Here is a 26248-nt window from a genome sequence, read left to right as displayed (position 1 = left end):
GAGGCAAACTAACTGGTAAGGAGCCATCACATGCAGAACTCCTTTCAAGTCACGAGGCCTTCAGCCTAAACGGACCCTCCAGGCAGAGAAAGGGGTCTACCGAGGTAGCTTGATATAGACCTTTGTTGTACAGGCACCGATAACTAAGATAAATATCACTGTTAACACACCTAATACACCCAACCCAATACTGATCTTCCTTAACTAGCAAATTGATTACTACACTTGAATTATGCCAAGCTTAAAAGAAAATAAAACTGCCTTCTCTTCTAAAGGCTAGGTAACTAGTCTGAGATGAACCATTCTTCATATATTCGTTTTTATAATTTGTCCTCATTGTTCACCTACAGAGCCAATAAAAACTGAGAAACTACATAAAAAGCTGTAACTGACAGATTGTAGTTCAGTGGTAATGTACCTGCCTGAGACATGTGAGGCCTTGGCATTAACCTTACCACTGAAAATGAGTTTCTACTGCTCATGTGAACATCACATCATTTGGGAGGGATGAGATGTGAGATGTCACCCATACAGAGGTCATTATGTGTTAGAGTGACAAACCCCAAAATTTGTATCTATTAATTTCAAATACTGCCACAATATAAATAAGTGTTCATATTAAATACTAATAAAGTATTTGTTTTACATAGCATTCGAAATCTAAAACTTCTTACAATTACAGTTCCTGAAAAGCCATCGAAAATGCAATGTGACAATCCCCTACAACACTGCTTACTGCCTTAAGTATGAGTCTGTTCTTCTGGCGACACGTGTATAACAAAAAGCCTAGGATGGGATGACAACTTCTCTCCTTAGAGCAGAGGCAAAGTTCACTGCAGAGACAATAATGTCCCCTTCCAGGGCAAAGGTCATCACTATCAATGACTGTCCTTTGAAGATCCTCTGTGGTCCAGCTCAGGATGTTATCACTGGGTAGTCATACTGTCCTGTAGGAGCTGGAACAGAGACTCAGAACAACTAACAGTCAGTGCTTAATTTCCTGACCAAAGATCTCCCTACCTTCTGCTTGTACATGAAAATGTAACAAATAAACGAAAACTGTGGAGTCCTCGGCAACACATTTTTACAGACTGAAGCCTTAAAGCTTCACCCGGAAATAGACCTCTTGTGTGTACATATCTGCTTATCTGTTGTGACAGATACTGTCAGATAACACCACACCTTCTCAATCCCTGCTCTCTGTCTTCCTCTACCTCAGAGGTTGAAATTTACATTTTTCAGTATTAGAACATGCTTTTCATATTTGCACTGCTCCTGTGGTGCCCTCCTCCTTACTCTAGTCTGTAGCGGGGGCGGGGGGTGGGGGGAAGGTGCAGTTATATCAAGAATTCTTCATCCAGGAGGGGAACAGAAAGGAAGAGAAAGGCAAGCCTCACCCTTCAAGGAAGGGAATTACAGAGCCAGACAGCACAGACTTCTAATTACATAATCAACTGTCATTTGGATTTTACTAGTGGCCATTCATTCTCCTAACTGGGGTGACACACAGACTCAGTCTCTGTTGATAAAATAGCTTCTAACAGCTTCTAACAACCCACGGGCAAAACTCAACCTGGCACTTTTTTTGTACATAAGGTTTTGGCAGACCATAGTCACACCAATTAATTTACACGCATTTCCTTCCTAGTAAAAAGGCAAAGCTGACTGGTTCCCAAAAACAAGGTATTACATTTACTATGTGGCTCAACAGTTTGTGCAACCCTGACTCAAGCCACTTTTAGAACAGTCCTTTACTTTAACACCTCTAAACCAAGTGCCTATTGCTAGACTTGAAATTGTGCACAGCACAATGCTTTGTGTTTTAGTATTAAAGACAGGAAATGGATGTGCCTGCCATCTCCATGAAAAATGCTTCCTAGTTCCTTTTTTTTGCAAAGCAAATAACTTTGCACACAGATTTAATGATATAAGTCATAGTTACTTATTTTAATTAGCTCTCTAGCATTTATCAGGAGATAAAAAACAAGAGAGTCTTAATCAAGAACAGCCATAGCTATTAATAGTATAACTTTTAATTATATATGCTGATATTTCTTCAACTTTTCAACAGTAAAGATGGCATTTAAACATTAAAACAACAATAGATGTGTCAATATATGAAACTTTATTATTGGTCAGCACTGACTTCATCACCTTTTTCAACACATGCATGGTAATCAATCAATTCAGCATTCATTCCAACATAAGCCTGATTATAAAAACTACTTCACCTGGCCTTACGAGCCTTTCCAAACAGAATTTCAAGTCATTATGTTTGGCATATCCTATTAAGCAAAGTCTCTCACACGTTGATGACACTCCAATGAGTTTGAAGTTTCTTCCCCCGTGTAGAACAAATTTATACTTGCATATCTGGTGACTATTAAAGAGTTGAACTGTATCTTCTAAGGAGATAAGTAGCATTCTAGGCTCTATAACTGTACTTGGAAATAGTGTCTTTACAGATGTAGCAAATTTAAGCTGGGTTATTGGGGCAGCTCTCAAATACATATTGACTGGTGACCTTCTGAGAAAGAGGTTTAGATAGAGAATAAGGGGTGTGGAGGGGGAGAGGGAGGAGAGAGAGGAAGAAAGAGGGAGGAGACACCATGGGAAGATAGATGATGGAAGCTGGGACTGGAGTACTGCTTTCAGATGCTCAGGAAGACCAGAGCTACCAGAATATGCAAGAGGCCATGCCCTCCATGTAGAGGTACCTAGAGCAAGGCCCTGCAGATGCTATGCTTTCAGTGTCAGCCTCCAGAACTGCAAGAGAAACAAATCCTCTTGCTTGAGCCATCCAGGTGGTTGTATTTTGTTTGGCAGTTCGAAGAAATGAACAGCACTGCCCATGTGTGGCTGCTGTGTGAGTACTATAGGAGAATCGAGATCAGGTAGGTGTTTTGGACAACACAGTTCGGTACTGTTCAGTTTCATCTGGTCCTCCGCTGTTCTGCCCAACAGAATGAACTAATGTTCTTATTATTTTAGTCTTTGATGAAGAGTCCTTTTGGTAATGACCTCTTCTGTGTACCTTGTTGAAATGAGCACAGCCATAAACTAGTAATGTATCCATATACGTATACACAAATGAGAACTCAAGTCCCAAACAATGTTATTAGGGAGACTGAAAACTTTTGAAAATTGATTGAGAAAATTGAAGGACTTTTACTGTACGGCAGACAGCCCTGAGTTCTACTTATTTGAGCTACACCTTCCCCAATTAGTGCAGAATGTTAATCCCTTTGGATTCCTGGAAGCTCTACTTCATTGTTAAATTACTGAAAAGCTAGAGTCCTCTAGGGTAGATAGTCAAGCACTTCGGGGCTATAGTATTATCACTGTGGGCTTGTCTGCTTTATAAACAGACTTAAATTAGCTTTGTAAGAAACTGCCAAAGGAGCTTCCTCTAAGAACAAATATGCCACTTGAAAGACATCGTTCATCAACCTTCTTTGTGGGAGTGTTGTTATTATGAAACTAAAAACAAGCATTCTTTCCTAAGTGCTTCTGGATTTTAATTATCAAATCTGAACATCACCAGATAGGAAAACATCAATTTTAATAAGCTGCTTTAAGACTGAAAAACATAAAAGGTATTCAACCATAAAGCCAAGTTCACTGGAGTCTTGTGTGTTTGTTTACTGTCTCATTGCGTAAAGGTTATCTAGGGAATTTATAAACAGTTTATAAACTGGAATCTGCAGGGTCAATGCCCCAATTTTAAAAACCCAAATATATGTGTATAAAATATAATCTGACTTGAAAATAAGTTGCAAATAAAAATGTAGAAAAAAAATCAGGAGTTAAAAGCTGAATGATAATAGGTTGGTGGTGAAATCAAATAAACCAAATAAGCAACAGATACATGGATTAAATGCAAATATTTTATTAAATCCTTTAAAGGGAATTCTTTCTAAATAACATCTGAAAAATTTCCTGTTCCTTTACTTTCAGAAAAAGGGATATCACTGAAGAACTTGCTGGAAAATGGACAGTTTCACTTTATATTTGAGCACAAATCAACTATCAGCTAAAATGTACTTTGTGTCTAGTAAACAAACAGGGTACAGTTAGCTAAACACACTGGGCCATAAAGTCTGAAACAGTCGAGGGTCTGCAGGTTTTCCTGCCCACCCTAACAGTCTCTCTTTGTTTAATTCCAAAAGCATTAGTCCAAACAACTTTCTGGTGACCCCTATGTTAATGATGTGTTAAAGAAATGATTCCCTTCATTTTCAAGGCCTAAGCTTTCTCTACAGAAGCCTATTCATAACTTCTCAAATGCATGAAATATTCTTATTGGGAACAAATAAAACTTTACTCCACTCATTTACAATTAATCAACCCTTGAAATATGCTTAAGTTTCTCAAAAAATAAAACTCCACTTCCTAGCAGGCAGACATATTCCACATAGAAGATGAATGCTTTAATTATCCAGTTTTGCATTTTAAAAGACAAAATGCCTAGGATACAGGCAAAATATACACAAAACTTAAATAATAAATGTATTTAAATATTGGTGTTCAAAAATAAATTTGTAGACTATTTTGTTCACTTAGAAACCATATTATTTTGTATGCAATTTATATCTCTTTTCCTCATGAACTCAAAAGGCTATAATTTTTACTATTAGGAGGTAGAAAATAGAGTTTGATTAAATAAATACAAGCATTCCTTTTCATGCAGATAAAGAATAGATATTTAACAGAATGGGAAGCATTTGATACCAGTACAATCAATCTTTCTGCCTCAGCCAATGCAGTACTAGAATTATCGGTATAGGTTGCCATGTCTGACAAACATTTAAATATAATACACATCACATTACTCTTTCTTTAAAACAATGATGACACCAGTAGTAGTAAACATGTAAGTTTGTTTGTGATAATTATTTTGTTGGATACTCTTTATTACTGGTATTATTATTAGGGGTGTTGGAGGGGCTGTTTTTTTCTGCTTTTTTTTTTTTTCAATTCAACTTTTAACTTAATTATGTCTTTTCAAAAGAGCAGCTCCAAAATTTTCTGGATAGCTAGCTACCTCAGCTACCACTAGGTATAGAGCAGGTGCAGGGGGACAGGCCCATGAGGATAGGGTTGCTCATTAACATAGGAGATAGCAGCCTTTTCCTTTGCTGAGCCTCCTCGGTGGACAACCAAAATCTGCCTGATGTGTCTGCCTCTGAAAGGATTACATTCTCAGTGCTGAAATACACTCCCATTAAACCTTAACAAGCACACGTGTTATTATGTGCAACGTGATAATACTGTCCCTCCTATACAAGCACTTGCTCCATTTTCACGAAGAGTGGATTTGTCTTCTACAAGACTGGTGTACAAAGAATGAGGGCCTTTGAAATGATATTAATAAGGCACCATCCACATTGTCTCTGTGTGCATTTTAAAGTTTTTATTTTCTCCACAGACCGACTTTCAAATGAAGAGCAATTTTTCTTCACCTCAGTTAACTTTGGGTTTTGTTTCAGTAGCAAAGCATGTGAGAGGGAAGAGCTCATTGAAGCAGTTAGTAAGAACATGCTCATAGGCCATCCTATGTAGCTGTGCAATACCAGGCTTTGCACAGAAGCTGATTAATGTTTACTGGTGAAAGATAAAATTTACAATAAAAACAGTCAACTAGAGAAACTGCCAGTAAAAATCACAGAAAAGCAGAAGTTACCCTCAAGTCTATGTGACATTTACCTCCAAAATGCCAACCCGAGATAGGGTCTCCTTTTCCTATCCTATCCTAGACTTCTCTAAATGTCCCTGTTGCCTACCTTGCACACTCACATGCAATCGGTGTGTCACATATCACTGCATAACTCTTCCCAGGAACACCCCCTCAGAATGAGTTCAACACCCAGCTGAAGATACATCAACTTAACCCAAGGCAAGGTTCAATTTTTTTCTCTAATACATAAGTAAATAACACATGGGGAAAGTAACACAAAGGAGTGTGACTTTATTAGTCAAGCCCCATGCCTCCCACTGCCCTCCAAGCCTGCACATGCCTCTCCTCTGTCAGAAACTATTACTCTACCAATTCTTAAGGCAACAGGTTTTCACTGTGCCTTAAATGTCTGTTTTGGTACCAAATACATTTACCTGGCTATAATTTCTACCTAGCTCCTTCTATAGTAGTAAGCAAGAAATACAATTAAAACAAATTTTAATTTATTTGTTCTATACATTTTACACTGCATGTATATCACATTAGCAATAATTGCTTTAACAAATCAAACCACTTGCTCTTTGGCAGCCAACTGGGACAGCTCCAATTTCACAACTGAGCCCCAAAGTTTTCTGTTTTTATTTACATATAATTTTAAAATAAAACCAAAAAGAAGTACATTCTTGACACATCAGATACATGGACATTAAACATTTTGACACACACACTCATCCAACACAACTTTATCCAATAAAGCAATGCTTGATAAGTTGTTGACTATTTCTACTATTGTTCTTCATTATCTACTAAATAATATTTCTCTTCTCAGTGAGCCATTTAAGAACCAAAGAAAAGACAGTTCAGAGGACTTATGATTCCCAGTAACCAGCATGTCTGACACAATCAATGATCATTCTACTGAACAGCACAGAGGCCAACAAACTTCCATAAGAAAATAACCAGCATGTCTGACATGATCAATGATCATTCTACTGAACAGCACAGTCAGAGGCCAAACTTCCATAAGAACATTCTCAGAAGTTTCTTTCTATAAGGTTCTACACAGCAAAATACCACAAAGCTTCATATGCTGTTGGAGGCCATGGGAGTTGCAGCAGGTGACAACTGATGTTCAGATCTCAACCCACCAGAGGAATGGTTCTGTGGTGAAAAATCCCGTCTGAGCAAGGCCCCGTGGGATCAATGACTCAAGAAACTGTTGCTCCTCTCTGTAATTTCATATGTGCAAAAGCAGCTATGATGTCTCCCCAATACCTGCATTGTATGTAATCTCATGTGACATGTACATGTAATCTCACGATTACATCTCAATCTTATGGGCACAATATATCTCTGGATGATTAGGAAGATGGATCCTCATTAACCTATATAATTTTGATATGTAGAAAATATATTAGGATTTGCTTCATAACTAGATCTATTGTCCCATGAGGACTGTAAGACACTTAAAAGCCTGCTTTGTTCCCTTTACTCAGACTAACACAAGTCTCCCCAGTCTAAGGTGAGTTACACAATTAGCTCATTTTTACCTTAGGGCAAATTCAAACTAGACTGAATGTTTCTGTATATGGATCATAAGTTAAAACCTTTATAGATATGCACAAGGTCAGAGTTACAGAGGTCTACCAAGGCTATTAACTCAAAGCAACCTTAAAAAAACCAAGCCAATTCTTTGCTTCCCAAATATGGCTGATAAGACCTGACTGTGTAGATCTCTATGTAGCTTGTCTCACCCAGGCACTGTGCCCCTGGCCTCTGGTCACAGTCTTACACCTGGAACATTGAAACCATGTGTTGCCATGGTAATGGCTTGGTTCCTTATCATTTACCCAAGGAATGTGTATGGCCAATGAGATGTAACTCTTTTTCTTACTGCCTCAAGCATTCTGTTTAAAAAAAAAAAAAAAAAAAAAAAAAAAAGTATTTAAGCTAAGAGAACAGAGAAACAAGGAAGAATTGAAACATAAAATTGAAACAAAGAACTAGAAAGAATTAGAACTCAGAAGGAGTTAGAAATCCAGAAGAATAAAGAACATGACTCGAATAGCATGTTTGTGTAAATTTATTATGGAACCCTTAGATTAAAAAAAAAAAACCCTAAGTTCAGTTTCGCTTTGCTGTGGAGTTTTTCTTCCAACCCTGGGAGTAGCCTTGAGAGCTGGTCTCCAAAGCTACTAAAAACGTGCAATAATGCATCTCAAATAAATTTGCATTTAGACTCCATGGACTCTCAGCAGTAAGTGCACACAATTATATACTCTGAGAGAAACACAAATCAAAGAAGTCTAAGTCCTTGGTACCTATGCCAATGATACATTATAAATCATCATTTGACAATTATCTAGAACAGAATTTGTACTTTTAAAAACAGTTGGCTAAAGACCATAAGAAAGAGGCCACAGATGACAGAAAATCCAACAAGGGAATATGCTATCCCACCATACAAACTAATATATTTCCTCATACAGTTGTCTATTAAGACATAATAATTAAATTTACTTGGATACTTAAACCACAGGTACAAATGTAGTTTACACAGATTACACAAGACAATCTTATGTGACCTATCATTATCTGGGACATGGCACATTGTAAGGAGTAAGGTTTTTCCTCCCACTGCCTGGTCTTGTCCCACTGCCGCGCCAGCCCCAAATAAGGCACAAAGACTCTATATTTGATATTATGCTGTTGGCCAGTTACTTGTTTCTTATCGGCTAGCTCTGTCTTAAGTATTAACCCATTTCTATGTATTTCCATGTGGTCTTACTGAAAGCAGAGGAATGGCAGTTCTGTTCTCTCCAGACTCTCCATCTTGACTCCTCCTTCCTTTCCTCCTTGTCTCCTAGTCCCACCTATCTTGCTTTCCTATTGGCCAACAGTGCTTTATTCATTAACCAGTATGAGAAACATATACAGAATGACATCTCCCATCAGCACATAATTAAAAAACTGTTATATGTGTCCTGAAAAATTTTTTGGCAATAAAAGGTGCAAATACAAAACAGTCAATGGTGGTGGTAATTATAAAATGTCTGTTGAATTAGAAAATATTTCAAGTTTCATTAGAGGACATAAAAGTGGGACACAAGTTTACCACATCAATCTTATACCCAGCTAAAACACTACTCCTACTCAAAGTGCTACCTGCGAGTCACACACTTTGTTGGCATCCTGATATTAAAAGGTAACTTAACTAGCATGCCAAGAAGTTTGAGGTTGAATTTGGTGGTTTTACATGCTGTGTGTATTTGTTTGGTCAGCTTTCACAAACAATGCCAAAGCCTCCATACCAAAACAATTACATTTCCTAGTATGCAACCCTAAATCATCTCAAATCAAATGAGGTTCTGTTTTCTAATGTAAAAGAAACATTACATGTTTCTTAGAGGTTTTCCTAATTCAAGGAACTCAAATTCAGAGAGGTAAATGAATTTAACCAATGTTAACACTGTGTCTCTTAATGCATACTTGTGTTCCAGCTGGAAATACTTTTACTAACAGTGAATATTTGGAGTTAATTTAAGGTAGTTCAGAAAAGGGACAGACTATACATTCCCTTATCTAGCTTAAGTGATCTTGAAATGGGAAAACTAAAGAGCCAGACAACAAACATCAATGCGCCCATACATAAAGCATCCTGGCTACACTGGACAGTGGTGATAAACATTTAATCCCAGCACTGGGAAGACATAGGTAGGTGGATCTCTGTGAGTTTGAGGCCAGCCTGGTCTACAGAGTGAATTTCAGGACAGCCAGAACTATTATATAGAGAAACCTCTCAAAAAGAACAAACAAAAAAAGGCACTGGCTATAGGTACCCAGTGCCCAGTGTCCCGTTTTACGTAAATACTTAGCTATTGGCAGATTGGAAGGTTACAGAGGAGAGATTCCTCTCTCAAAATCAGCAGCTTGAACACCAGAAATGCAATTGGAGGACTTAACTGGTCCAAAGAATGTGACACAAGTGGAGACGAGACATTCTAAACAGTCAATAAAACCTTATGATCCTATGACTACTATATAGATAGGAAAATTTCTGGTAAAGAAAGGACAACCTGTTATTTCTCCCCACCCCTTAACTGGGCATGTCAACCATCTGTCAAACTCCCATCAAAAAAACCATCATTTCTAGAAACTTGGAGAACTAATTAATATAAAGTCTACCTAAGAATGTAGGCTGGCATAATGATTACTTTGGCTACTGCCCCAACTCATCCTCTCTCTTCTACACTACGTTTTGTGTGTCTGAACTCATCCAGCAGAGCTCACAAGGACTGGAAAAGTCAGAGTGATATGTCCTGGTAGCATCAGAAAGTGGAGGCAGGGGGATCAAGAGTTCAAGGCAAGGCATGACTGCATAGAAAGTCTGAGTCTGTGGGCATGGGAGAAGCTCTGCACTTAAGAGCACTGACTGCTTTTCTAGAGGACCCAGGTTTAATTCCCAGCACCCCATATAGTAGCTCACAACTACCTATAACTATAGTTCCAGGCTGTCCCACAACTTCACACAGACAGGCAGGCAAAACACCAATGCCATCCTGGGATACATAAGAGAGGTTTGGTTTTTTTGTTTTGTTTTTTAAAGTATGGGTAGATAACAGTAGCCCCAAATACAAAGTGATCAATACTGATCTGTTGACAATGCTGTGTCCACACTAATGCAAAGACAGTATTATGGTTGAAGCTCCAGTCTCAAGGCTGAGCGTGACCAAATCTGTCACACAGTAGATATGCTAAGATGATCTACAGAAAACCTTGATGCCACAGTGATGGCAACAAAATAGAAAAAAGCATATCGTGATAGCTACATTCATAGAAATAGAGCTTTTTGACATTTTCTCATACAATGAAGTAGATGACTTATCAGGCTCGTGGCTGCTCACCTGATAGTCCACCTGCCACCCTCTCCTGCCTTCTAGACCCATGGTTCTTGGCACAGGGAGTCAAGGAGGGGGCTTATAGGAAGAGGAAGGTTAATTGAAGATAGGGTGATAATAAAATAGCTTCAGATCAATCACCCACGCTAGGGTGGGACTTCACATTAATGCTCTCATGGTTGCTATCACTCAGCTTCTACACATAACCCCAGTAATCACACTGGTTGACCAAGTTGGACTTAGGTGGAATTGTTGCCTTGTTCTGTCAGTGGCCTATCTGGGTAGAAGAGAGGCTTGTTCCTATGTCTTAAAGAAAATCCATACAAAAGACACAAACTAGATAAGACTACTTGCCTAGGAGGAAGGAGGATGAACTAATGTGAGTGGTCTTCCTGTGAAACTAAACTACTCTATCAACAGTGGTCTATAGAAAAGCAAGAACATTGACTCAGGTGCTGCTTTCCACCTAAACTTATATAATGTGAAAAGTAAATACACAAGGAAATGACATAGTCCCCCAAACATGGGCATTGCATTTCTGCTCACTCTCAGATAAAAAGCAACATAAACAACAGGAAATAATGAACAGCAGATATGTCAAGTGTGCTTACCTGTCCTGCGACTGTTCTTCATACATTCTCTCCTTGCCTTCCTTAAAGAGCCGGATAGCTCGCTTTGACTTCTTCATTAGACTGTCAATGTAGATTTTAAAATACTCGTTCTCGCTCAGTTGAACAAGCTTCTGGTTGTCATCATATTTACTCAATATAAGTCGTAAGTGCTGATATGTATCAGGTAAAATGTCAAGTATATATGGTGGGCTATTTTTCAACTGGAGTTTGGGGTTTTGGCACAGTCTTACCTAAAAACAAAGAAAGAAAATATTTTATGGGAACTGTAGTATTTTCCCTCATAGAAAAATGATAAGTGGATAGAGCCATGTCCCTTTCGTTTACACAGTGTAATCTGTGCTCTGAATTACTGAATCAGTTTACAAAGCAGCAACAAATACCTTTCTCTAACAATAACCAAATCCTATTCTCTTATGCCACACAGCTTTCCTTTATCTCATCCTCATTTCAACTCTGGACACCTTGATTTTCTTTTCTACAATGTCGCAATGATAGAATTTAACACAACTCCAGTATCCTGCTCAGTGATCGCCATTATACAGCCAATATTCTCCTTTTTAGTGAAAGCTGGCAACCGATGGATTTTATTTCTCAATTAAATTCATGGCTATCAAAATTTTTTAATTAATATTTTGATTCATTGTTTCTGAACCCCAAGGAGAATTTTTAACATTAACAACAGAGCTACTCAGCAGTTAAACAGGTGTCAGGTCTAAACAAGTCTTTCCCCCTCAGTTTCTACCAGGCCTACAAACATGTGACGTATATCATTCAGTCATTGCACCAGGTGCCGCCCAGTCACTGGAGCATTCAAGAGTAAGTGCTGCCTGCAGAACTGAAAACACTTTCTACCAGAAAAAAAAAAAAAAAAAAAAAAAAAAAAGAAGTGGCCATTCAAATCTACATTGCATTTGTTTCCACATGTTAATAGGACTTAGCCATTTAAAAAAAAAAAAAAAAAAAAAAGCCTCTTCAGTCTGTTCCTATGACTAGTGTATTGGGGGACACACTAATTTGTGCATTTTAAGAAGATCCCTGGGAATTAATTGCATAATGCTTTACTAAGGTGTGAGAGCAGCACTCGTGACATGCCCACCCGCAGGAGGATCTGTTAAGTCACTGTAGCACAAGGCCTGCCCGGAGTCCCTCAGATACATGTTCTTCTAGGTTTTGTGCAAGGTTTTGGTTTGTGTAAAGATTTTGGAACAAGGTATTTTAAAAGCAATAAATTAACAATCCTGTCATCTTCCTTCTCATCAAACTGAACCTCACATTTGGGTGGCAGTGGAGTGGCCAAAGGACATGTCTAGAACCTGTCTGATAGGAAGCTGAGTTGGAGAGACATTTAGTATGGGCTTAGAGGGTTTATATGCAAGGCATACAGTCACTTCCATAAATAGTAAAATTATGGTTGGCAGTCTGAAATAAACCAGACCGAGAAAAATACTGTGTGATCTCATTTATGTACAGAATCTAAAACTGAAGAAGTGAAATAAGTAGAAACAAGTTGAAGAATAGCTATAAAGAACGAGGAGAAGAAAACGTGGGGAAAGTAGGTCAAAGGGCACACAGAGCAGGGCAGGAAGATGACCAAGTCTAGAGATCTAACAGAAAGTGCAGGGCCCACAGCTGCAGTATCACCTTGCTACAGTAAATGTTCACTGCGAAACAAAGCGGACACGGTCCCTCATTCCACTAGAGTCACTGGAGTGCCTCTTTCCCTTCACAGGTACACCAAAACATTGTGCCATAAACCTTAAAGATACATAATTTTCATGAACAGAGCATTTTTTTTTTTTAAGTATGACTTCTGGAACACACGAGTATCATAGAACTGACCATCCTGCCATGGGGGCAGGGAAATGCACTCTAATAATCTCTCCAAATGGCCTCTTGGAAGCCAGGCTAGGAAGAGCATGTGGGTAACAGGAGAGACTAAGAGCAAGACGTGGCATGGGAGACATGTTCATCAACACCTCCAGTCTTGGGAGCCTTAAATTTTCAATTCGTTTGTTCGTTTGTTTCTTTTACTCTAAAGAAAATTCACCTTCCTAATTAAGCTTATATAGTAGGGACCCTCCAAATAATAATGGTTTCAGGTTTCACAAAACATATACCTGTTTCTGAACACACACACACACACACACACACACACACACACACACATACACACACACACACACATGGATTTGTTTGTTTGTTTGCTTGCTTGCTTGCTTGCTTGTTTCTGAGACAGGGTTTCTCTATGTAACAGCCCTGGCTGTCCTGGACCTTGATTTGTAGACCAGGCTGGCCTTGAACTCACAGAGATCCTCCTGTCTCTACCTCTGGAATGCTGGGATTAAAGGTGTGTCCCACCACACCCAGCTCAAATATATATATATATGAAAACTCTGACTTAAACTGTCAAGCATCAACCTTTAAAAACACCAATTTTCACAGTAATACACTTAATATTTTCTCCTACTGTGTACACTTCCGAAGACAGAAGATTTTAGCACATAGTATACAACTAATAAATAAACAGGTTTAATTGACTGAAAAAAAAATCATTGTATACACATACACACATACACACCACACTTTGTGTAAATAGTTTGACTATATAATTTGCTTAATTTTCATAATTGAGATAATTGAGTTCTATAGGTATACAATTAACAACCCAGGGGTAAGGGCTTAATTTAAATATAAGAACACTACCTTAATCCTCAAGAGATTTCTTGGCAAGGGACAGATGAAATCTCCCTTATTAAATAATATCAAGCCTTTGTAGAGTAAAAGGGCTGACAGAACTTGCCAGATAACAAAGAGGAAGTTCACTGCCAGGACCATGGGTCATATGTCAATGATTTACACCAGGACACAGCTTTTTAATTATTTGTTGATTTTTTACTATACACAACACACACACTCACAGTATGAATGTGCAATGATGTGCTTGCGCGTGCGTGCAATGGCTTGTGTGCGGAAGTCAGAGAACAACTTGATAGAACCAGTACTTTGCTCTCACCTTGTGGGTGCAGAGATAGAATTTAGGTTATCTGCTTAACTACAAGCATCTTTACCCACTGAGCCACATTTTATCAGCTCCCATTTTTCAATTCTCGAAAGCTACCATGAGCACACATGAATTTCAAGCTCTTACAATAGACACAACTGAATATAAGCAGCATGTCCTTGTAAAACGTCACAGATTGATAAATTATTAACTTGTAAAGAGAGGACAGGGCAGCTTCAAATTCATTTGTTCCATTGCTTTGGTTGTTAACTACTTGATGAAAAATACCACATATTTTTTAGACATTCCAATTAATTGCTTTTTAGTAGATTCTTTTCCATTTTGTGGATATCTAATTCACTATTCTTTACATGACATTTTTCTCACTTTTTTTTTTTTAACTGTAACTTCATGTGGAAAACACACTGCTTGATTAAAGGACAAAACCCTCTGAATAACTTCCATATACCAGGTACTGAGCTATATGCCAGGAAATTAAGGGTGAGTAGAACATACTTCCTGCCTTAAGGAGTCTGGCAAACGAGACCTTGTTCTATATAATTAACTTAGGAGCAATGTGATACTTGCTGGAAGGGATCTTAGTAAAAATCTCATCCAATCCATTCATTACTAGATTTAAAAAGCTAAGAACTACAAAGATTAAGGGACAATTTAAAAACCATCAATTCAACACAAGAGCTTGCATCTTGTGAACCTCGGGCCCCTGCATCTTCCAAACTATATCACAACTGAATTAGAATTAGGCATATAATTAATGATATCCTTCTACACTCGTTTCCACTTTTATTTTATTCCATTTGTAAATTGACATGAACTTCAAGGACCATTTGTTATTCAAAGAAAGTAAGTATACATGCCAGGCACTGTTTGGGCCAGAGGGGAAGACAAAGGATTAAGTCACAGACATGTCCTTCTGGAGTTTTCTAGAGGGAAAAGCTGGTGGTGTAAGAAAGAGTTAAAGAATTCAGAACTGTGGTGTGACGATGTATGAACAAAGCTCTAGAAGAGAAAAACAGCAGCTAAGGCATATTCCCAAGAGCATCAAGAAAAGCATGCCTAAATTTGCAGAAAGGAATATTCCAGGTGAATCATTATGGAAAGGCTTAAGAGACGCCTGGATAAAGACAGGGATTCATGCAGTTGTGCAAAAGGGAGGGAACACAGGAAGGCTGTTGCATACACAGTACAGAAGACCTGAAAGGGGCTGGGATCTGTGTTGCATCAGGGGTCGGAAGGCCACCCTGTCTTCAATGTTTGCACGGGAGAAGGTAGACCTGCTGGAGCTGAGCAGTTCATCAGCTGGACTACTAAACTCAGTTGACTTAGGACCGCTCCTGCCCAAAATGAATAACCCTACCCCAAGACTGTGACTTCTCAGCAGCTCAAATTCAATTCCAGTCGATAAATATTTATTAAGAGCTTGCTATGAACAGGGAACTACAAAGCCAGGGAAAGAAAAATAGCTTTGCTAAAAAAAACAGTGTATTAAGGGGGAGAATGGGGATATGAAGTTTACCACAAGGTTAAAGCTTTTCTAGAAATACCTAGGCTGTACCTACAAGGAAAGTCGGTGGCTATACAAACGAGCTTTCACAATAAATAAATAAACAAACAAACAAACAAACCCAAGTTATGCTATGCAATGAAGGACATTTTAGGGCACTGACTAATAACTAAAAGAACTGGTTAACAAGGTCGCTCTTCTTTTGAGCCAGAAAAGAAAGAAAAATCTGGTTTAGAATTAGGCTGAAAATGCCATTAGAGGCACTGACCCAAGGGTTTTTTGGACTTTTAAAAAGGAGTCTTTAAAAAACTTGAAAATCACTAAAAGCAACTTTCTCGTTATGACATTGCAGTCTTAAAACATGGAAATGCAACCTGCTAAGGGCTACTTCTCAGTAGCAAGAGGAAAGGATCAGACACTCTACAGCAGCACAAAACTGATGCTTGCATTTAATCCTACTTAAGATGTTGAAGGGGAATCTGTGTTCATATAGTCCATGTTGGCTGAAATACATAAATTCATTGTTCAGAATATACATACTTTATATGTTTTAATAAACACACATATTTTATCATACCATTAGACATTTTCAACTATATCAAAGCAAGGGCACAAATATAAAACCAGAATTTATTACAGCTATAAAAAAAAAAACTTGCAAGCTATTAATTATTCTTGGAATGTTCTGACATTTAAAGTTTTTTGGCTGTGTCTTAATGAAAATTCACAGCCAAAAAGCAATAAAGAGGTTTTAGATTAGCTAGCATAGCTTGCAAATTATGTTGAAACCAGCTCTAAACCTAGGAAAGAAGTTTTACAAGAACAAATGGAAATGGAAAGCAACTGTGTCTATACTGTAAGTTTCAATTCAAAGCATACTTCAACTCATGGAACACCCAATAATACTGTACCAAATCACTTAATCTCCAAACCAAGTATGTATGCTGTGTTTACATGTGTGGTGCTGAAGACTGGACCCAGGGTGGCATTCAAGCTTACCTAACATTCTACTACCACTAAGTTAAACTAAACCCCAATAATGCTCTCTCTCTCTTTCTCTCTCTCTCTCTCTCTCTTTCCTCCCTCCCTCCTTCCCTCTCTCTGTCTCTCATTGTATTTATGATATTTTAATTACATTTCTCACTTCCCTTTCCTCCCTGCAAACCCTCCCATATACCCATCTCCATTCTCCAAATTCATAACATCTTTCTTCACCAGTTGTTACACTGTATGTAAGCATGTATTTGTTTATACATACATATTCCTAAATATAATGTGTTGAGTCCATATAATGATACACATATGTATCTTTTGGGGGCTGACAGTTTGTCACCTGTCAACTTCCAATGGATACAGTCACAAAACACTTGCACACCTAAGACTTAGGGATCGTTGCAGGAGAGAAGGCAGAATGAGTGTAAGGGTCAGAGGATCAGGGACTTTGCTGGGAGACTGTGTTTCCTAGTAACATGAAAACTGTGTCTATAACATTTCACCAACAAGATAGAAAGAAGAAAACAAGAAAGAAGAGTTAAGGCTTCTCAGAAAAAAAAAAAAAAATACATATCAAACATCCACACTGAATAAACCTGTTTGGTAGTACCAAATATAAATAGTAAACACAAGCTTGATTTACCTCCTGTCAGGGAAAGATCATTCTGGGGCAGTGTGCTTCACTGAAGTCTCAGTGGTTTTCATAATTTTTGAATTAAAAAAAAAAAAAAAAGTGAAGTACTCAGCACAATGCCCAATGCCCAGTGCCTAACGCCCATTATTAATCCACCTCTCATTTCTTTTTAGTTCTTCTTCTCCTCTCTATACTTTATATTCTATCACAACAAGGCAAAGTCTGTGGAGACATTTATAAAAGCATAATAAGATAGTGGCTCTGGCTACTCTGATCAAAACCATGACATAATCTTTTCCTTTCTTTTCAAGAGTTCTTTCAGCTGGCAAAAACCTTTCATGCTACATGAAATCCTTAAAGAGTCTGGAGTGTTTCCTACAGGAATAAGACTAAAGACAGGCCATTATTTTTGTCACCTTACATAGACTCTTGTAATTTTTTTCAAAGCTAGAGACTCTCAAGAAAAGAAATCAGGCGATAAACTCACCTATCTTTGAACAGATAAAATACTAAGAACTACTTTAATTGTGGGTATGCAATACTTGGATTGAGTTTAACAATTGCTTTAATCTTAACGTGCTAAGTGTGGCACTTTGAATAGGTATGCCTCCCATAGATTTATGTGTTTGAATGCTTGGCCCAAAGGGAGGGGCACTACTGGGAGATGTGGGCTTGTTAGCGGAAGTGTGTCCCTGTGGAGTGAAGCTTTGAGGTCCCATATGGTCAAGCTATGCCCAATGTGGAACACAGTTGCTTCTGCTGCTTGCAGAACTCTCAGCCCCTTCTCCAACATCATGTCTGCCTGCATGCTGCCATAAAGATAATGGACTGAACCCATGAAACTCTAAGATAGCCCCAATTAAATGCTTTCCTTTATGAGTTACCATAGTCATGGTATCTCTTCACAGCAATAGAAACCCTAAGACACTAAGCTACACATGTTGGTCCACTATTACCTAAGGTTTCTTTCCTTAATAATAATATTTTTTTAAAAAAGTCACCCTACAAAGATACTCAAAAATAAGCCTTAAATATGCTGGGACAGAACAGATAAAAGTGTCATGGCAGCACTATCATCAAAACGGGATATATTTAAGATACTCTCTAATGTGAAGGAAAGAAATAGGCTTCCATTTATATTCATGTTATTTACCTACTTCATTGCTAGAAGACTGACCTATAATATACAACTTTAAGATATGGCTTAAACATTGCAAATATCTTAAACTACTTGCCAACCTAACAGGAAATGTACACATTCAAGACGTCCCTGTATGTGCCTCACTTCCCTCTTGCCTACATGGAAATTATACCTATCTGCCAAGGTCAGCACTTCTAGTTCCATCTACACAGCTTTCCCCTTCCATACTAAATCTAGAATGCCTTCAGTTACTCCTTCTTCTTATACACATTATATCTTGTTCTATTTCTGCCTTGCTCATGCACGGACAGACAGAAAGACAGACAGACACACAAAATTAATTTCAACCCTTAAAATTAATTTCAACCCTTACTAAATCCTCAAGCTATCACAACTTTCTTTTTCTTTTTCCTGTTGCTACAGTTGTAGACCCACTAAATAATCTCCATACATAGTCTAATCTGGCTCCATCACAAGTGAAATTAATGTGCCAAAATCAACAATAGGCTCTGATCAGGAAACCCAATGACTTCCTAAGTTTTTACTCTGTTTAGTTTCTCTACTTAAATTTAGCTTCATAAGAACCTGAAAGCCTCTTCTCTGTTTGTGACCAGAATCAATACACAACTGTTCTTTTTCTACCTTTCCATTCTTACCCTATGACAAGTTTCTCTTCTCTCTAAATAAACACCCCCTCATACTCCCAATAACTGGTTTTCTGCCTTTGTCTCTGACTCTAAGGCTCTGCATCCTCTGTGGTGCTACAGCTTAAGAAGCTATGTCTTTGAACACATCTACCAAATACACATCCTGGTTTCAAATTCTCCCTGAACTACATACCCAGTTTTCTGACTGCAAAATCAATTCCTCTCTCATAGAGCATACTCAAAACACAAAACAGACACAGCAACCCTCAAGCTTGGCCTTTCCCTTCCTGTGCCCCATCTCATTTGGGGCTCCACTGCCTTCAGAGTCAACTAGGCTGAAAACCTCAAGACTCACTTTCACTGCACCTTCTCTTTCATTCTCCAACCCTCAAAGTTCTCAGAGAACAACAGCTTTTCTTCCAAATGCCTTCCACTACTGCAGCATGCTTGCTAACCCCCCCCCCGCCCCAGCAATTCTCTAGCTAAGTTCTTTATTATTTCTCACCACGTTGTTTTAATTCTCCCTTTCCCCACTGTTCTTTAGCATTACCCCAACCTTCAGAGTTAGTAGAGTAATATATGGAAGACTAGCCTTGGTTTTTATCTCCCCTATCAGAAGTGTTCAGCAATTATACGCCAAGGAAATAAACTGAATCCAAATTCTTTGACGATATTTGAGGTTTCTACCATCCTTTTCTGCTCTACTCTCTCTTACTCAACAATCTGCCTTTATTCCTTCCCATAAAAAAATACCTTCCACCACCCCCCAAGTTCAAACTATCTTCTAGAACACTTGGACAAGTAGCCTTCATCAACTTCCTGCCCCCAGCAAGAAGCAGTCACCTCCATCACATACTAGATACAGTACTTACACGATATTATAGCACTTATTTAATATATTGTGTGATGCAATTGATGGTATCTGACCATACCTAGGATTTGGGGGTGGGGGGGAATCAGTAAGGAAACTGACAAAACATAAAACAACGTTTGAAAGAAAGGAAAATCTAAGTGTTAAAATATTTTTAAGAGTTAAAAAAAACAATCAAAGCTTCCATTATATGCCTGTTTTCTATCACAGGGATATGACAAGTTAACTCTTGGCAGATTCCCTTGAAAACTTTCACTTTGGCAAATAAAGTTTTTCCTAGGTGTCACTAGTAGTAAACTTTAGAATCATGCCAATTATGTCAGCACAAATTCAAAATCCAATTCAGTGATAAGCAAAACTGTCCCAACAGGTTGTGTGTTATTATACCCAATCAAGATTTAATAGGGCCCAGGGTTCTGCTAATGACTGACTTTAAGAAAAAAAAATGAAACACACGCATAATACAAATCAATATTATTTATTGGGGTCTTGGGAAACCAACAGACAGAATTTGCATCCAAAACATTCTGGCCTAAAATACAGACCAGAAGTAGTGTGATCCCAGATACTCTGAAGGCTGAGGCAGGAGGCCCATAATTTCAAAGCCTGTCTGGGCTATAAGAGTAAATTCAAAATTTAGGCAACTTAATGTACTCTTGTCCAAAAGAAAAAAGTAAATTAAAAAAATAAGGCAAAAACACCCAGTACCACTCGGGGAAGGGGAACTGTATGTTAAAGCTTGTAGAATCTTTTTCAGATGTATCAGGAATTTAAATTTTAAAAAGTAACACTATAGAACTATTACGTTAAAACATACTTAGATGTATAACCTATGCATCAATGATTGACAAACTTCAAAGTTCATTCTGGTGAAATTACACACAGAGAGAATGAATTATTTCAAGTCTAAGTGATGTGACATGGGTAAAAGGCAGGAACATGCTACTTGGCAGCATCACTTTTTAAGTGCTTTTAACACTTACGTGCCAATGTAAATTCAAATAAATGGAGAGGCAAAGGCATAGGCAGGTACTCAGCTTGCTTTGCTCTTTAGCATCAATTAATTATTTTCTAATTTCCTGAGCATCCATGTACACTCAGGGCATTTAGCATCTATTAGAAGGAAAATGGTTTCTTCTGTTTTCCATCACCTGGCTCAGACTCCGTGCAAACCACACTCAGGAACCTCACATTAATAAATTATGACTCCAACCACACAGATTAGCAACCATTTCCTTACCCTCACTTCAGCATTTCCAACAGGAGCACAATAATGCTCTTCCTAAAAGCTAGAATCCAGAAACCAGAAAACGAGTGTCCAGAATGAAGTAGGTATCCTCTATTCTGCCTCCACTCTCTTTTGAGTCTATACTCCAGTCCTTTTCATACCCCATGGCATTACCAACTCATATGTCCAGCTTAATACTGCCCTCCTGATTTATAGACTAAGGATAGAGTTATGTCTTACCTAGTGTCCCCCAGTAGTAACCACTTACTAACACACAATAGAACCTCAACAAGTGTTTAGGAAGCCATGCCTGTAACAATTTTGGAACAAATTCCATATTTGATTGTATGTATTTAAACCTATGTGTGTACTCAAGAATAGTTCTGTCAGTTTTATCAATGAGACACCACTAATCAGGTGGTTTAGGGTCAGTCTCTTAGACTCACAGGAAAAGCTAAGACCAGAAAACTGTGAAAATGGGATGCCTTGGGATCAACCGTTGGTCATTTTCTCAGTGCATGCACTATGTGAACTCTGTGTTACTGATTACAAAACATTACACATCTTACAAAGAACACAAGGAGCAATTGCTTTCTCTTATTCTTGGTGACCTTGGAAAGAAAGCCTGCCCTGGGAAAATAGAACAATTAGTTGCAATTGAATTCTTAGTGAGTATCTTAAGTTCTAGAGAGAAAGGAATTATGAAACTTACGTGTTATGTACTGTCCAGCCCAAATCTAATTCACTGTCTCCTCTAAAATGAGTTATGTTGCTTAGTAGTTACCTGCAAATAGCATTTTGAAGACCTCCCCAAGGGAAGAGGCTTTGCAAAGAAAACATACTTACACCTGACTTTTGCTTAACAAGCTACTAGACATGAAAGAATCTGTTCTGCTGGTCACAAAGTAAACTCATACTACTGTAGCTACCTTTCTAAAGCTGAGTGATATCTCAAATGATAATATTTTTGTACTAGTAATAAAGTCCCTGAAAAATAGTCAGATAATGTTGATATTATGAGCCATTTCTTTCATCACTGTCAAAACTTGAGAAGACCAACCCATGTTGGAGACTTCTTTCTATACTACAACCTTCAATACCATTTTGCCAATTAGGATTAGTAATTTTCAGTGCCTTTCTTTTACTGTGTGACAAGAGTAGAAATTAACACACCAAACTATTATGACAAAGGATGTGTGTTTTCTCCAAAGCCCACAAATGCATTCACATTGTCATCTTTGAGAAATAATTAAGATGAATAGGGAAAGTCAGATTACCGCACTTTTGCCAACATGGGCACCCACATCCCACTAAGTAGAGGCTTAGGGTAAGAAAGTTCCCTGTGTGTCATACTCAACTGTCCAAGCTAAGTTTAAACTCACAAAAGGATTAATAAAATAAACACTGGTAGGTGTTTAACTGTCAAATAACCATCCATTGACTATAATTCATGGTGAAGTAATTAGAAGCAGTTACTGTGTAGATAAACAACCAGTCATAGAACAAAATTATGAATACCACTTTTTTTTTTTTACTATCTCACTGACATGACAATAACTATGGCTCACCACTTCCTTAATAAATCTTTTTGATTTTACATCCTAGCCCTCAATTACAAATATATAAATACAGACCATTTCGAGGACTGATGTGAACAAGGACTATCTCTTCAGTGAAATCTGATCCGTTTGTTGCCTACTTATGTAACAGACAGAACTGGAACAAACCATGAATTTCTTCTCCTACCACTAACTAATGACTCAAGCAATAAGGATGACCTTCAAATGCGTACTCTATAGAAAAGTGGAGATGGCTCACATTGTGCTTGCCAAATACATGTAGTTTTTCCAGCTGCATATTTTTCATTCTTAAGTGTCCAAGGCTAAAACCAAAGCCTGACCCCAAGCAGAAAGTTGCAATGTTCTGACATCATGACATCATTCTGTCTGGAGCACTTTAATATAACAATTTGAAAAAAATTGGCAGAGGCTTAAATAGGTCACAGGGAAGTCCCAAACTAAGGCTATCCACCTGGTTAAAAGATTCTGGTGTTCCATTTGATACCAGTGGCCATCCAATGACAGGCCCATGCTTTAGTTGCCTTATCCAGAGCCTCCATAAGGATACATGAAAATAAAGCTAATAGTGTCACCTCCCAGGATTGTTTCTACTATTCCATGGGGTTTTTTGTTTTGTTTTGTTTTGTTTTTAGCCAATTTTGTCTTTAGCAGCAAACCAAAACAAAGGTAAATGCCACCCTATGATTTCAAACAAGCTTTGGCTCATCCTTACTTAATAAGGAGCATATTTTAACTGTCTAAAATGCAACATAGTCGAACTGCTTCAAATTCATAAAGTATGAATTTGTACAAAGACGTAAGCTATCACATTTGTCTTGCAAGCCTCCTTAGACAGCTAGCTTTACAGTAAGGGCCCTGTGAGGTGCCCACACTGCCATTTCAACTGGACATTTCTGAGAACCAACATCCAGTTTGGTTTCATCTTATGAAACTAGAGTTCATCTAAAAGCAACAAGCAGAAACCACAGATGTCTCTGACACTCTCAGCCGCACACAACCTCCAACACACATTTTCCTTTCACAATAAACAATGCACACCCCAAAAAGATTCCCTGCTTCAAAATGGAATAGTAGATGCAAGAAATCAGAGTGATGATGCCATGAACAGTAAAGAGAGAGAGAAAAAAGCCTTTTTTTAATGATGATGAGTTGACACAGAAAAATGGAAACTCCTAAACACTTCTTCCTCCGCAAAGCACTGGTTCTTTCCCCAGTGGATGCTTCAACATCACACATGTGGCTGTCCTAATGTGCTCCCTCTGAGACTTTTGTTCACTTACTGCTTTTAGCCATATGCCCACCCAAAGTAACCAATGGTAAAAACTCTGGATATCTGAGTAATAATATCCAGGAACTCTGGACCTTGAGAAGCAAGACAAAACGTTAAAAGAAAAAGAAGTCTTTGCTTTGAATCTAACTCTTCCAAACACAGAGTTGGAGAAAAATGGCCAACACAAATCCAAAGAGACCTGCCACAATGACGGTTCTTAACCATATGTATAAAGGGATGTGAAGTAACTGCCTCAGAGTAAAGATAGCCATGTGCACGCAGTGAACTCACCACTTTGTCCATGAGCTTCCAAGTCTTCTCCACAGTCCTGCGATCAGCTGCAGCTTGCTTGGGGGGTCCAACTGCATCCTGAATAGCATCAATAATCCCCAAAATTCGACCTTTGCGGGGGTTTCCTCCTCGACCACCAGGATTTCTGCCATTCATAGAATTTGCCATCTGGAATCCTAGTCCTTTTAGTAAGGTAGATTTTTAAAAAGAAAAGTTAGCTGGATATAAAAGTATTTTCCCAACAGGAAATTGAACCCAAGAGGTTCACTCATACCCACTAATAATATTCTCTGCCACCATGAGACAAAACGGACGGTCCCATATTCAACTTTTTAGTAACCCGGTGTAACAGCGTTCTCCAAGTTAGGAACTGTAACGCTAGGCTTGCTTTCACAAAAGTAGAAGTTAAGGATGCATCTCCTCCTAGCATTCCACACAGCTACAGCTAGCCACCACCAACAAAACAACTTTTAACAGAAGGCCTCCCCCTTCTGCTGTAATCTAGATTCAAAATAACCAGGGCTGCAACCCCTGAATTCATGTTAGGAGCTTCACTAAGAAGCCTCCTTCACGCTGTTAGATTTCGCCAAGTTATTACATAAATGCAAAGTGCTCCGCACAAGCAGAAGGGGCACGTCTGTTGTCAACAAAGGCGGAGGACTTGGATTTCCCCCACGGCAAAACCAGCAGCCACGGACACACAAGTAGTTCTTTAAAGCGTTGCGGTGAGTAGTTTTTCCCTAGAGCCAAATAAACGAACCAACAAACAACCCTTTCTTAAAAAGCGGTGAGAACCCGGCAAGGGCGGGCACGCACAGAGGAGTTCACTTCTCGGGTGGCCCCAAGTCTGCCTACCCGGGATAGGAAGATCCAAAGCTTTGTTTCGGGACGCCCGTGTCCCTTCCCGGCCCGGGCCCCTCTCGTCCGCCACTCGAGGATCTGGGAAAGGGACCAGGAATGCAGCGGGGATAAAGTATCCTAGCTGCCCCCGGAGTCCCACAGCCAGCCCGATCCCGCTCCAGTCGCACGCACCTCCCACCAGCTGCGACCAGTCTCAGTCCGCTGCCTCCCGGGCCTCCGGCCAGGCGGGGACTGCTCTTTAAATCCCCACTTGGCTCAGGCCCGCAGTGGCGACAGCAGCTGGAAGCCAGGGCTGTCCCCTCTCCCTGATGGCCCGCGCCCAGCTTCAGAGCTCCCGGGCCAGCAAGCAGCGCCCAAGCTCGGGGAGCCCGGCTCCCTCCTCTCCTCAGGTCACCCCGGCCCTCCTAAGCCACGCGTGACCGCGGGTCCCACTACACACTCGCGCGCGCGCTGCCCTGGCCGGGGTGGCTCGGGCGGGGACTCTGTGGAATCGCCCTAAGAGAGAGCGCTCCGGAGAAGAAGCCACCGAGATCTCAGGACACCGGGACACGGGGACGCGGCAATTACCGTGCAGACAGCTCCACGCCCGCCCGGCCGTCCCGCGCCACTCTCGGGAGGCCGCCGCAGCGCCCGCCGGAGGAGGAGACCACTCACTGGCCACCCCACCCCTGAGCCATCCCCGGAGACCAGGGCGCGGGGCGGGGCTAGGGCGGGGCCTCAGGCGGCCGGGCCAATCCTGAGAGCCTGGTCGCTGCCAGACAGCGGGCGGAGCCAATGGGTGGGACGAGACTCGCCTCCCGCGCTACCCCCAAGTCCACGTCCTCTACGGTACACAATGGCCCCAGAGGAAGGCCCGCTCGCCCGCATCCCACTTGGAGAAGAACTCGTGGGGAAATGGGCCTAGGGCAGCCTTGAACCAAAAGTGGAACAAGGAAAGGACCTGGAGAGAAGCGGCAAGCCTCCCGGGAGCTCACCAATGAGGGGTGCGCAGGTGGGCGT

At 39.6% G+C, this 26248-nt stretch overlaps 1 protein-coding gene across 7 annotated transcripts in view; it reads right to left on the bottom strand.

The window, feature by feature from the left end:
- The window catches only part of Cblb (Cbl proto-oncogene B), a 173249-nt gene extending 147289 nt beyond the window's left edge, over positions 1 to 25960 (bottom strand). For 3 of the 7 annotated variants that reach the window (XM_051191601.1, XM_051191605.1, XM_051191608.1), the window contains exons 1-3: positions 25817 to 25959; positions 24389 to 24570; positions 11187 to 11437 (exon numbers count right to left, since the gene is read on the bottom strand). In XM_051191601.1, coding sequence (XP_051047558.1) covers positions 11187 to 11437; positions 24389 to 24556 — 419 coding nt within the window. In that variant the 5' untranslated portion in view covers positions 24557 to 24570; positions 25817 to 25959. Of the gene's footprint in view, positions 1 to 11186; positions 11438 to 24388; positions 24571 to 24662; positions 24808 to 25243; positions 25342 to 25420; positions 25584 to 25816 lie in introns of those variants that run through there. The other 4 variants (XM_051191606.1, XM_051191602.1, XM_051191604.1 and 1 more) reach the window with 4 other exon arrangements.
- Positions 25961 to 26248: the final 288 nt, after the last annotated feature.

This window comes from Phodopus roborovskii, unplaced genomic scaffold (assembly GCF_943737965.1).
Source record: "Phodopus roborovskii unplaced genomic scaffold, PHOROB, whole genome shotgun sequence".
NCBI classification, from domain to species: Eukaryota; Metazoa; Chordata; class Mammalia; order Rodentia; family Cricetidae; genus Phodopus; species Phodopus roborovskii.
Note: the sequence above shows the minus strand (reverse complement) of the source record. Positions and strands in the feature narration are given on the sequence as shown.